We start from the raw sequence: 13,683 nt of genomic DNA, 5'->3' as shown, positions 1-13,683 counted from the left end.
TTTCACACACTGTGTCCTCTGCAGTAAAATGATATTTGAAGCCATTTTAACCCTTTACAATGACTGTAAAAAGTTTAAACTATCAGGTATTCAACACAACAGCACTAAAGGACAGGTGGGAGAGGGACCTGGGGATTAATATCACAGACGAACAATGGAGCCAGATCAATGAGCAAACACAGAGAAGTTGCATTAACACCGGGTATAGGCTTTGCAACAACAATTTTATACACAGGGCATATTTTACACCTGAGAGACTGGCTCATATTAAAACTGGTGTATCCCCTCTCTGCCTTCGATGTAAACTGGAAATTGGTACGCTAATAAATACAGTGTGGTCCTGCAACAAGTTAAGACAGTGGTGGCTGGGAATTGAGAATATTCTTGAGAAAGTGTTATTGCAGGATATTTCCTTGTCACCTGTGATAGTAATGCTGGGGGACTTGACCGACTTGAAGCTCCCCTCCCAAAGCTTAAAGGGTTTTGTGAGCCTAGCCATTACAGCTGCCAAGAAATGTATTACGTCTAAGTGGAATCATGTAGACCCTCCAAACATTATTCAATGGATTAATGAGGTCAATTCCTGTGCTCCTTTGGAGAAAATAACCTATTCCATCAGAGGTAGCCCACAGCTGTTTCACAAGACCTGGGACCCCTGGATGGCCTATCTAGAGTCCGGGCAACTCTCCTTGTCATGGCATGGTTTTGTTCTTTGTTTTTGTTTTGTTTTTGTAATCTATGGTGTTTTGTAAACTGTTTGTCCGAATAAGAAGGAAGAAAAATGGATAAACAGAATTTTCTAAAAAAAAACAAAAAAACTATCAGGTATTATTAATTAAAAATGTTATTTACAACTCAACTACTATTATCTTTATACATTTTGGTGTTATGAGAGATAAATATCTTAATCCAAAATAAAAACGCCATAAGAAGGAATACTTTAGGAAGCTTTTCAATCATTTTAATCTTGAAAAATCAGAACATGTAGATACAAATAGTTCCATTACGGTGTTTATTCAAATTTGTACAGTATTTTATGTCCCTGTTTAACAATAGATCATGTAAAAATGTAAATTACTTTTTCTATGTGGAGACATTAAAGCTACAATAAGGAACTTTTGGTTGGTATTTACTTTGGCGCCCCCTTATTATTAGTGAAAAATCAGAAAGTGTGAATAGAAATACTGCCATTAAAGTGTTTATTCTAAATATGTACTGTACTTTATGTCAGGGTTTTATAATAAATAGTTTTTTAATTGTAATTAATTTTTTTTAATATTGACACACATTAAAGCCACAGTAAGGAACTTTTGGTAAGTGTTGATTTTGGCACCCCCTGTGTCCCCTTTTTGTTATTGAAAAATCTGAAAATGTAGTTAGACATACTTTTATTCGGATCTTTATTCTGAAAATATACAACTTATTGTGCCTGTCTTTTAAAATAAATAATTAAAAATGTAATGTATTATCTATAATTGAAATACATTAAAGCTCCAGTAAGGAACTATTGGCTGGTGTTGAATCTGATGTCCGGTGTACCCTCTTTTTATTCTAGAAATATACGAAAATATTTCCATTAAAGTATTTACTCTATATTTTTAAAGCATTTGATGTTTGTGTTTAATAATGAATAATGTAAAAAATCTAAACTTTATTTTCTTTGTTGAGACATTAAAGCTCTAGTGAGGAACTTTTGGCTGGTGTTGATTATGCCCTGTGTTACGGCATTTAGTCATTTATTCAATCAGTAGTTTCATTACTTAGACACAACTTATTTATGAAACTTTTTCTCTTCATGTTCAAATTATTTTCTTTATTCTGTATGATTTTTTTTGTCTTTCTAAATCTTCCTGGATTTTGGGGGATTACTTCTAAGTACACATTTTCTTTTGAATTTACAGATTTTTTTTTTTGTTGGCACAGTAATTTAAAATAATCTCTGATGATTGAAGACCGTGAACTGAAAACACACACCACACACAGACTTGTAGAAATATAACAGTCTTTATTGGGACAGGCAGTATACAACAGGTAAATGTGCTCACACTGAATAACTAAATGTACATAAAGGCCTCTTCCACGCTCAACAGCATCACCTGATGGACAAACATGGAACTGCAGCGGCAGTCCTTCATCTGCTCAGTCGAGTCGGAGTCTTGCCTTCTCATAACATTTAAAGGGTCAGTTCTCACCCCTCTTTAATGAAATCTATCACACAGATTGTTTAAGAAGGAATTTACCCAGCATTGAAAATATCTGTTTTTGAAACTCATCAGCTTTAAGATTTCAGAAACTCAAGCTGGAGAGCATTTTAAAGATTGGAGTCTAAGGCCACTCGTCAAGGATTATTTCCTTCAATAGGTCTATGTGTTGTCATGACAGCCCTCAAACAAATACTACATGCCATTTTAGATAGGTTGTAGATGGATTAAACATCTGGCTTGCAGTTTGTGACTTCCTTTATCAGCTGACGTCACAAAACAACCAACGCCACATTATGCAGTTTAATTATGTTATCGCTAGCTGGCTAACGTTTTGTAAAGTTTCAAAACTCTAATAAGATTCATAACAGACTCGTCACAAACACTGACCAAGCCTTCATCTCTGCATTTCTGTAAACATTCAGTTTCAGCTCCAAACATAATCTGTGACAGCAATCAGTGCAATTATTGTTCAAAAGACAGAAAAACATCCTTCTTATTTTCTATTTGTGCTGATTAATAACTGATTATTCAACTTCCCTTTAAAACTACAATAGCCAAATGCCAAAGCACATACGTTCTGATTCTTCATAAAACAAAAACACATTTAAACACAAAACACAGATTTAAATGAACTTTATCGTCTAATTTAAAGAAAAGACGTGAAATCAAGATATGATGGAGAGTGAAATCTGATTAACATACATTTTTCTTCCCAGTTTCACTGCTATGAGAGGATATAATGCAGGCTTTCACTTATTTTATATAACAATAGCGTAATCATCAAAGTACTGACCACTAAGTAAGAACAAACAGGCTGTAAACAGAAGTAAATAAGAGAACTGAATCTTACGAGAGATTCGGTCAGTTATAGAACATTTTTACGAAGATGTCAGCTTGAATGGATTTGATGACATGATTCAGAAACATAATTTTAGTGTCCCAGGTTTTAACTCTGTGTAATAATGAAGAGTTGGTTTAAATGTTCAATAAGGGCTTTTAAAAAACTAAATGTATGGAGTCTAGAGTGTGCCACTGGAAAAACAAAAAACATTTTTTGTTTAATTTTTAGATTTTTTAAATGGATTCAAAAATGTCATTAAAGCCTTTAAATTGTTATTATTTTTTATTTTTATTTTAAGTGTATAATTATTTATTAAATGAAAATAGGAATAATGAATTATAATGTATTTCAAAAATGTAATCATTTTTAAAAATATTTTAAATCCTATTTTTCCTGTTTTCTTTCATTGACAGAATTTATTTGATTCCTTCTATAATATTTTTGAGACTTTATTTGTTGATTATTTAGGGGTCTTTGTTGGTTAAATTAAACCTGAATAAATGAACAAAGCCTCTCCCTTAAAATTAAAAATTTGATCAACCAATTTTAACCAACTTTTTGAACTGATTTTTGAGAAACACGCCCGCATGAAAACATTTCCAATTGGGATCCTTATATGAAAACAAACATCTATTCTTAAATTTTAAGAAGCTTTGTATGATCTGAAATAAAAAAAAACAAATTAACAAAAAAGCTGTAAAATGTAAATTTCTTTAAAAATATATTTATTTTGACTCAGTTTTCAAATTCAAATTTCAATCCAGCATATAAATACAGAAACGAATTCAACAGTGCAACTTCTAAATACTAATTTGATTTGTGAATTTACATTAGCATCTGATTTGATTGGTTTATCAATGATTATAATCAATCACTTTGCATTACTCCAGTGACAGACTCCAGCTTCCATACACACAACTCAAAGTTAAAACAGTAAATTTGGACAAAAAGACAGAAAAAGCAGGTTAGGCTTTAGTGGAAGTGCCCTTTGACCCCTGAGAACAATCACACACAGCCTCACTTTGTTGACACTAGGAGTGACCTCTGACCCTCACAGAGTCTGGTAGCCGTCGGTCCTCCTCCGGCGGCCTAGCAGGTAAGCCAGCACAACGATGACGATGAGCACGAGCAACGTCACTCCAACCGCAACGGCAACACGGTAATCAGGCTGATCAGCAGGACATGGGTCAGCTGGAAGACACATTCAAATAAATGTTAGATAAAAATCTGTCATCAACACCATCACCATCAATAATGGAGTGATTACCCAATTTAAATGATATTAACTTTCCTGCTCTATCCGCTAAAACCATGAACTCCAACATTTTAGACATTTGACAGATATCACAGATATGGCGTAAAGGGGCCAAGCAATGACCCCTGTGGAACACCAAGAGTAACCTTCAATAATTCAGACAGGCCATAGACTATGTTGTGAGGGAGCTCATGGCCCACAATGCACCTTTGAAAGTGAGTAAAGACACAGGAAAGTCCTGGATTTTGTTTGCATGCTGTTGAAACTGTGCTTCCTCTTGCCTGCTGTGTGTGTGTGTGTCTCTCTGCTCCATCCTCTGTCACAGCGACACTGTATCTTTAAATACTCACACTGTACCTTTAAATATTACACACTGTACCTTTAAATACTACACACTGCATCTTTAAATTCTAGACATTGCACCTTTAAATACTACACACTGTACCTTTAGACACTACATACTTCACCTTTAAACACTACATACTGTACCGTTAAATACTACACACTGTACCTTTAGACACTACATATTTCACCTTTAAATACTACATACTGTACCTTTAAATACTACACACTGTACCTTTAGACACTACATATTTCACCTTTAAATACTACATACTGTACCTTTAAGTACTACACACTGTACCTTTAATACTACATACTGTACCGTTAAATACTACACACTGTACCTTTAGACACTACATACTTCACCTTTAAACACTACACACTGTACCTTTAGACACTACAAACTGTACCTTTAATACTACATACTGTACCTTTAGACACTACAAACTGTACCTTTAATACTACATACTGTACCGTTAAATACTACACACTGTACCTTTAGACACTACATACTTCCCCTTTAAATACTACATACTGTACCATTAAATACTACACACAGTACCTTTAGTCACTACATATTTCACCTTTAAATACTACATACTGTACCTTTAAATATTACAAACTGTAACTTTAAATATTACACACTGTACCACACTGTACCTTTATATACTACACACTGTACCTTTAAATACTACACACTGTACCTTTAACTGTCTATCAAATGTTAGTATGTGTTTAGTGGATTTTTCTATCAACACTTTGTGAAAGTGGGAAATCAAAATGAATGTTTCATGTGCCCAGGAGTTCATTTTTATTTGCGATTGTGTCAAAATAAGTATAAACATTGTTTCAGTTTTACTAGTATCATATAAAAGTTCAAATAAGGTATATTACAGTGTTTATGACATTTTTTAAAGCTATCCATTGTTTTGATTGACGTTTATGAGGGTCAATGTCATCTTTTGTTTGGATTGAGTTCAAGAATTCACATTGTTATGATGTCTTTTAGTGAACTGGATAGGTTTGAAAAGGACACTTACGCAGGCCGAACTCGTTGCTCTTGGTCAGATTGAAGGCCTGCATCCTGTCCTGAGTGACATCCAGGTACAGTCCTTTCCCCATGTACAGAGACTCGCTCTTGCAGGAGTAGGAGTGTCCGACCTTTGCGGTGAAGAGCTTCACTGACGAGTTGAAGCCATTGAACTTGTTTTCTACAGCGGGGTGAAACAGAGATATGCTCATGTGCATTGAGGAAATAAAATAAAAACAAAACAATGATGTTCAGATATAGAACCAAACTTGTGGGACCACATTTCACTGAAAGTGGGTTGGGTGTTACCTGCTTAGCAGTAAATCACTTGCCTAACAATAATTCCACAGATTATTTCTAAACCTATTTGAACGCACACACACAAACAAGGAAGTAGCTGGCTCTGGTGTGCTTCTTGTCTATGTTAATATTTGCCAGCGTTGCACAACCCCCACCGGCTGCGGAGATATCAGAGCACACTCAGTGACCCAATTAGAGAGTCTAAAGTTTAGTCGATAATACGGCAGTAAATCAGGTTGAGAAACTGGAATAAAATGTGATTAATTCAACCTACCAGTTTTGCTCAAAGGGTAGACAAGGCTGAAAGACAGAGAGTTAACATAGACGGTGTCGTCTGCAGCGCTCTGAGGACATAAAAAAACAGGTTGTCAACATTTCTACAGATTCTAAACAAAGCGTTTAGAAACCTTTATAAATTTCTAAGAGTAAACAAGTCAAAGACAATGCTACATTATTGATGAACATTTGTGGCATGTTCCACTTGTTAAAGAGTCTCTAAATTAAAGGTAGGATATATCATGAAGGCGCAAACATCAGCATCATGCATCATACAAAGACATCATGCCAAACAATACAAAGGTACCTCAACCTGCATTCTTTCTAATGACCTTTACTGGTTGCAAAAAAAGTCTGCATCATTCCCCTAGTAAACATTTCACAGTTAGCCCCGCCCCCAAATCCAGGGGAAGATTTAGGGCTGGGCATAGCAACCTGAAAAATATCTTGTTTATATTGATTTGCCATTCCTTTATTCTGTAAGCCAGAACCAGCAGCCCCATAAACACATATACTGATGTGCAGGTGTAGCTCATAGGTTACATTATGTGCCCAATGTGCAGAGGCTACCGACCTCACAGTGGCAGCCCCTTGGTTCAACTCCCATCCTCAGTCTCTCGCAACGTTTCACTCTCCACTCTCTCTTCAATGTTTCTATCTATCTGCCATTCTATCTCTCAATGAAGGCATGAAAAATCCCCCCAAAATAATCTTACAAACAAAAACTAGATCCCAGTTACTGTGAAACGTTGGATGCAAACTGCTAACACAGCTAGTTAACATATCAAAGTGTAGCTCAACCCTCTCATCCAACTATGGTCATTATGGTTGCGCTCCAAAAACAAGATAGTATGCTCATGATTTCAAATCTAGGACTTAAGTTAGCTAAGAATACCTTAAAATTTACTGAAAGAGGAGTATGCTTTTATTTATTTACTCATTTTTTAGTTGTTTAAATGGAAATAAATTTCAGAAAACTGTCAAAATTGAGCACAACAGTTTGCAGAGTGTTGCTACCACTAGCAGAGCTAGCTCCAACAGCATTCAGTCATCCTTGCAGGTTCACGTCCTCATGCCTGTGCTGGTTGCTCATTGCTCTGGTGGAGTGGTTATTTTTCAGTGTAACCAGACATAGCCGACATACAACTTCATCTCCATTTATTAGATCAACATACTGACCACGCTCACGTAGTAGAGCTTTAGAGCATCATGGCAGTAGCCACTAACTGGATCTAAAACTTTGGCTAGTAGATGGTGGCTTGTTTAAAGCTTAGACACAACATTTAGCCGGCATTTTAACCACCAATAACAAGAACATAACTAATTAGTGTATCTTACTTGTAAATTGTATGCCGATGACATTTAATCACTTAGTCAACTAAACACTGCATTCCTAGTTTTACTCAACTAAAATCATCATCATCAGTGTCACTGTTGCTCCACCAGCTGGTCACTTCTGGTTTTAAACATAGCACAGATGGCATTGATAGACATACGGTCTCTGGTTTTAGATAAAACCTGGTTAGACAGTTGATTCACATTGAGTAAAATACTCCACAAACCCAGATCCCCTTTCTTGGTGGACCTCACAGCAACAGCTGTAGTTGCACAGCATTTTGAAATTAGCATGCTATAAAGGTTACCATCCTGTATCTGCTCATTTTAATACTGCTAGGTTTTGTAAGTGGTTTGCAAATGGCACATTGGTGGGGACAACCTGTTCACCGTGAGGAGCATCACAGAAAACCACAGAATGAATCACAGAAGTTGTGAAGTGAGGCACTCTCCCTGTCACATGCTTTTTGAGCAGCTTCTCTTCCCCTTTTAGAGGATTCTCGTCTGACTCCAGTTTCGATATATCAAAGGACTGATACTGCTCAATGCTATAATTCAAAAGAGTGAATGTTTTGTTTGTTAATGTCACCTTGAGCAAAGGACTTTTAGTGAAATGCCAAACCATAGCGACAAGGTCAAAGATAAAGCAAAGACAGAGATCGTCCTAACTGCCTAAACATTTGTGAAAAAGAGGAAATCCAAAGTACCTTGTTGAACATGAAGGTGATGAAGCCCTCAGGGAAGACAAGGGTAAGGTTGGCCTTGGGGTCCTTACATCCTCCTTCTGCTTTGGTTGCCTTTGGCTGAACAATGAAGGTCCCATTATCCTGAAAGATTGACCGCTTGTATCAGAGAGTTCTTGAAAGAAACACTTGTCATGTAGGATTAGCAATCATCACATGACAACACATCTGATAAACCTCAGCCATCACGAGCAGGAAATCAAAATGGATTTCTCAATTCCTGAAAGTTGGATGCTGACACTGCTTTACTACGAGCTGAATCATCTTCTTTTACAGAGAGTTCAATCTGTGTTCACTGGTTTCTGAAAGGTCTTATAGCTTCCCTAATTTGACTGTGTTACTCATGTCTGATGAACCGTACCTTTGGTATGACCAGCCGGATCTGCAGCGCCATCTGAGCCATCAGGCAGATAACATTTTTCTCCCCCATCAGGGTGTAGTTTCCTACAGTCAAGTTGGTGGAGGGGGTAGGTTTAGGTGGTGTTGTAGTAGGCTTGGGGGTGGTAGTTGGTGGCTTGGTTGTTGGTGGCTTGGTTGTTGGAGGCTTGGTTGTTGGTGGCTTGGTTGTTGGTGGCTTGGTTGTTGGTGGCTTGGTTGTTGGAGGCTTGGTTGTTGGTGGCTTGGTTGTTGGTGGCTTGGTAGTTGGTGGCTTGGTTGTTGGAGGCTTGGTAGTTGGAGGCTTGGTTGTTGGGGGCTTAGTGGTTGGAGGCTTGGTTGTTTGGGGCTTGGTTGTTTTAGGTTCTTTTGTAGGTGATTGGCTGAACTCACCCGCAGGTTCCACAGACACAGGAGGAATGAATTTGTCTTTATCATCAGCCAAAGACATCGCTTCAGTCAGAGAGAAAGAGAGAGACACAGTAATGAATTTAATTAGCACCAGTTTTAAACTTAAAAATGGAGCGTGGCTCTCCTCCATGAGTAAATACATCCTTTAGATTTTAGCTCTTGATAAATAAGTTCACAAAAGAGCTCAAACTTTGACCTAATGTTCCTGTCAAACAAAGAGCGGTCTCAATGGTAAAGTAGGCTACAGTGTGTGTCCGATAACAGTCCAATGTTATGGGAAAAGGGAAACAAGATGGTCCTTAGAGAAAACAAGATTGCCCCCCAAATGAAAACAGGATGGTCCCTAAGGGAAACAAGATGTCCTGCAGCAAAGAACAAGATGGTAGAAAACAAAATTGTTCCAAGTAGAAACAATAAGATTGCTGAAATTAAAACAAGCCCCTACAGAAAAACAAGATGGTTCCTAAGGACAACAGGACGGTCCCAAGAGAAAACAAGCTTCTCCCTGGTGAGGAGAGAACAGTCCATTGGGAATACAAAGTGGTTGGCAAGGAACAAAAGATAGTCCCTGAGAAAAAAAAGATCTAAGCAAAAAAAGTTGGTCCCTACAGATAAATAGATTATTCGCACTGAAAAAAGGACGCTCCCCAGTAAAAACAAGATTTTCCCTTCTGAAAACAAGATGATCCTTTGGGAAAACAAGACACCCCTTAGCAAAAAAAGACAAGATTGTCAGTACTGAAAAAAGGATGGTCCCTTAGACAAAAAAAGTGAGACAACTAGATTGCCCTAGATTGTCCTAAAGATACAAGATGGTTTTGTTAAACACAAGATGGCTTCTGAGGACAACAGGGTAGCCCCAAGGGGAAAACAAGATCAGCCCTACCAAATGTCTTTTTGAATAAAAGATGGTTGATATGAAAAAAAGATGGTTCCTGAGAAAACAAGATGGTTTGGAGTTAAATAATAGTTGATCCATGGGAAAACAAGATGATCCTAAATATTCTGCAGCAGGAATAACTTCTCCCACAGGAAAAAAAAGTTCCTCATAGAAAAAAACAAGGGTCCCTAGAAAACAAGATGATCCCTTACGAAACAGAAGATAGTTCTTAAGGACAACAGGATGGTCCCTACAGGAAAAATAGGAGTTTTTCCTATTGAAAACAAGATGGTCCGTAGAAAACCAAGATAGTTCTTTAGAACAACAGGATTCTCCCTTGGGAAAACATAAGAGAAAGAAAGATTATCTCAAGAGAAAAAAGAATGGTTTCTAGAGAAAACCAGATGGTCGCTGGAGAAAACAAACGAGTCCCCATCAACAATAAGATGGTCCATAGGGAGAACAAGATAATACCTACAGTACATGACTAAGATAATTATCCCATCTTCTCAGCAGATTATTCCCTCAGTAAATAATTTTATGGTGACTTTGTGGTCTCAATACGTAATTTTAAGTATTCTTCAATTCCATTTAGTAAATTATGGTTCCATTTAAAGTCACAATGACCAGGAAGCAGGGGAGGAGTCAGGTCGGGGCTTCCTGTGATTAATAAGTTGCTCCCATGTTGACCTAAAAAATGTCTGGTTTAGCATTTGATTGGCAGACACTCTGAGAACTTATCCTTGCTAATTCCAGCCTCCAGTCCAAATACGGTAAATGATGGCTTTATAAAGGACTCTGCATGAACTCATGGTGGTGAGGCGCCTTTTTTAAATCAAGTCCAAAGAAAAAAAAAGTCTGAAAAACAGCTTCGAGCTAAGCTGATTTGCAGGGTTAGGTATTAATCAGTTGGAACTTTGTTAAGAAATGTGACGTCATTACCATTACTCAAATTATTATTTTTTTAAGTTATATTTTTGGCCTTTTTGCCTTTATTCGATAGGACAGCTGAAGAGAGACAGGAAATGTGGGGAGTAGAGAGCGGGGGATGACATGCAGGAAATGGTCGACCAGCCGGGAATCAAACCCACAACCCCTGCGACAAGAACTGTAGCCTCAATACATGGGGCGTTTAGCCCACTAGGCCACCAGCGCCCCACCATTACTCAAATGTACTTAATGTGATATTAAAATAATATCACTGAGTGCAGCTTTAATGTTTAACTGCTGATCTTTGAATGGGTATGGGTAAACAAATACATTCAATTATCAGACTATCAGGCTTCTGTGTTGACATCAGATGACACTGTAATATTAAAGTACACAGGTCATGACACACATTTCTAACACGGTGTTTTCAGTTCACAGCTTATCTGCTGGGTCAGGAGGTGCTGATTCAAATGTCCCATTTTAGCATTCAAATCAAGCTGATGATTCAGCTCTTAAATACAGGCACAGGTAACCTGTGTTGTTTTTTAGTTTGAGCCAGACGGATGGATGGGAAGTTTTGAAATGGTAAAGACTTCCAGTCAGTGTCAGCACTAAAGGGAACATTTCCTGTATTTTCAAACCTGGGCCCTGTGACTACATATTTCAGAGTTTAGAGGTCTTATATTTTGCAAAAAGTTTAGAATTGCTCCAGATGATTGCTTCAGTCATCAACCAATAAAGCAGGCTGTAAAAGCTGAAGTGTAATCCTTAGGGGGAAATGTACTCAACCAATACTCATACACTAAAATGTTGTTTTTGTCTCTGACAGGCTCAGATTCATATCCTACATTACGGAAAGGATCCTTACAGAGATACAGCTTTGAGTTCAAGAGGAAGATAAACCTTTTAACCAGAAAGGCTGTAACAATGCTCCATTTTAAAACACCAGACTCCATTTGGAAAAACCTGTTATGATACCTGGATGAACGGGATACTGCTCACTTAACCGGTTGTATTGTTGATGTTATTTATGACTTTGTGTTTTCATATTCAGACTCCTCTTATAGCATGATTGTGGTGAAACAAAAACACATAAATAAAAAAGTCAGGCAACCAAATTCACACCTGTTTGTTCTCTATATCTGTCTGTAATGTTTTCAGACACCAAAATAACACAATGAGCGTATCAGGGGAGAAAGCAAGAACGTTTAGTGGATGACCTTTGATCAGGCGCATTTGCCCAAAAGGATTATGCTGCAGTTATAACAGCCTGTAACGCAACCTACTGGAGCTACTCCAAAACTCTTAGCACCAATAAGTCATTCAGACCCAAAAGTATGTCAAAAATAGGGTCCAAGTTCAAACGTGGCAAAATAACTTAAAATCTAACATCTCTTTTTGAGGTAATCTATTCCTCTTGGTTGCGCTTTGGTATTTTCCTTAAATCAACAACTTCATTAAGTGTACTCTCAGGAGAAGCCATGGGAAACATGCTTTAGTGGCCAGAAACTTGTATGAATTACAACAAACTTTAAGGGTGTGCAACATTATTCTCAAGCTATAATAAAACTTCTCAAAGCTGCCATTTTTTAAAGAAAGGGTAATAAAACCGCAAAATAATAAGTAGGCTAGTAGTGCTGTAGAGATTTCCTTGCCTAAAACTTTCCTCTCTACAGGTGGGAAAACCCAAATCAAAGTTACATTTATAAAGGTTCAATATTTTATTTTTCACATATAAAATATCGCGATAGAATCGTAAAATAATCGTGATTATTTTCAGTAATAAACAGTTGACAATCACGAATGTCTTCAATGCTGGAGTGTGGGCAGAACGAGAGCTGCAGATTCATATTGTCTCTGTTAAAAAAAAACCCATCTGTGATCTGTCAGCAGACATGTGACTCAGACCTGCAACAAGGTCGAAAGACTGCGGAACTTTTCTGTTCTCTAACCAATCCAGGAAGTCACAGCGAGGTCTCATTAAAACATGCAGAGAGCCATTTATGACACACACGTCAGAAAACATGTACAGATTGTTTTGAAACACCACGATGACTGCATTTTATCACTCTAAACATCAGAGTTTGACATATAAGCAACACAATTCTGCATTGTTATGAAAAAAAGTTTTAATTCCAAGTTTCAAATTAAAGTGTTAAAACACTCCTCTCCACTCCTGTGAATAAATCAAAGTCTTACCTGAGATAGCACAGAAGGCTAAAAACACGAACACAGCAGCGCTCTTCATGGTGACAGGTTATTTCTGCTGAACTTCTCCTGACTTTGGTTCACTGTGCGACAACAACGCTGCGTCTGCGCTCATAAACAAACAGATGCGTCAAGCCGCCCGAGCCGCGCAACACGACCGGAAGTATGATTAAAAAAGTAAAGCATGCACAATTATTGAAAGTACGCATCAACAAGTATTTTAGAAGTCTGAACAATGATATTACGAAGACAAAAGACAGTGCATTTGTGTTTATTATTAAAGGTTGTAATTCATTTTCACTCATATAATTATAATCAAAGTGTTAATTCTAAGAAAGGTTTGTGATTATTTGGACATCAGTTTGTGAAAAACAAGTTTAAAGTATGCAGGATGTTTTAAACATTTAAATCAGATCAGTTGTACCCTATGCTGTGGTGAAAACTGACACAATTTTTTGGCATCATTTTACACAATAAATGCATTTAAAAGTCTGATTGGGGGATACAAATCTTTCTTTCCTTTCTTTATTCAGATCCCCATTAGCTGCCACTA

The 13,683-nt window shown here is 37.3% G+C and overlaps 1 protein-coding gene across 1 annotated transcript; it reads right to left on the bottom strand.

Annotated features, from left to right (window-relative positions):
* Positions 1 to 1,985: 1,985 nt before the first annotated feature.
* Positions 1,986 to 13,253, bottom strand: LOC117807381 (macrosialin-like). Its single transcript, XM_034676652.1, has 6 exons — positions 13,122 to 13,253; positions 8,688 to 9,154; positions 8,291 to 8,410; positions 6,247 to 6,316; positions 5,683 to 5,853; positions 1,986 to 4,236 (listed from the first exon to the last, which is right to left on the bottom strand). The coding sequence occupies exons 1-6, from the start codon at positions 13,168 to 13,170 to the stop codon at positions 4,097 to 4,099; spliced, it is 1,017 nt and encodes a 338-aa protein (XP_034532543.1). The 5' UTR covers positions 13,171 to 13,253; the 3' UTR covers positions 1,986 to 4,096.
* Positions 13,254 to 13,683: the final 430 nt, after the last annotated feature.

Source organism: Notolabrus celidotus, chromosome 23 (genome assembly GCF_009762535.1).
Source record: "Notolabrus celidotus isolate fNotCel1 chromosome 23, fNotCel1.pri, whole genome shotgun sequence".
Classification (NCBI taxonomy): Eukaryota; Metazoa; Chordata; class Actinopteri; order Labriformes; family Labridae; genus Notolabrus; species Notolabrus celidotus.
This window is presented reverse-complemented; position numbering and strand designations above follow the sequence as displayed.

Bases quoted from the DNA above. Each gene is read 5' to 3' on its own strand.
- LOC117807381 (XM_034676652.1), bottom strand. From the start codon at position 13,170: ATGAAGAGCGCTGCTGTGTTCGTGTTTTTAGCCTTCTGTGCTATCTCA. The intron at 5,854-6,246 runs GTAGGTTGAATT...ACCCCGCTGTAG, and splicing joins CTACCCTTTGAGCAAAACTG to AAAACAAGTTCAATGGCTTC. The intron at 4,237-5,682 runs GTAAGTGTCCTT...TGTGTCTTCCAG, and splicing joins GAGCAACGAGTTCGGCCTGC to CTGACCCATGTCCTGCTGAT.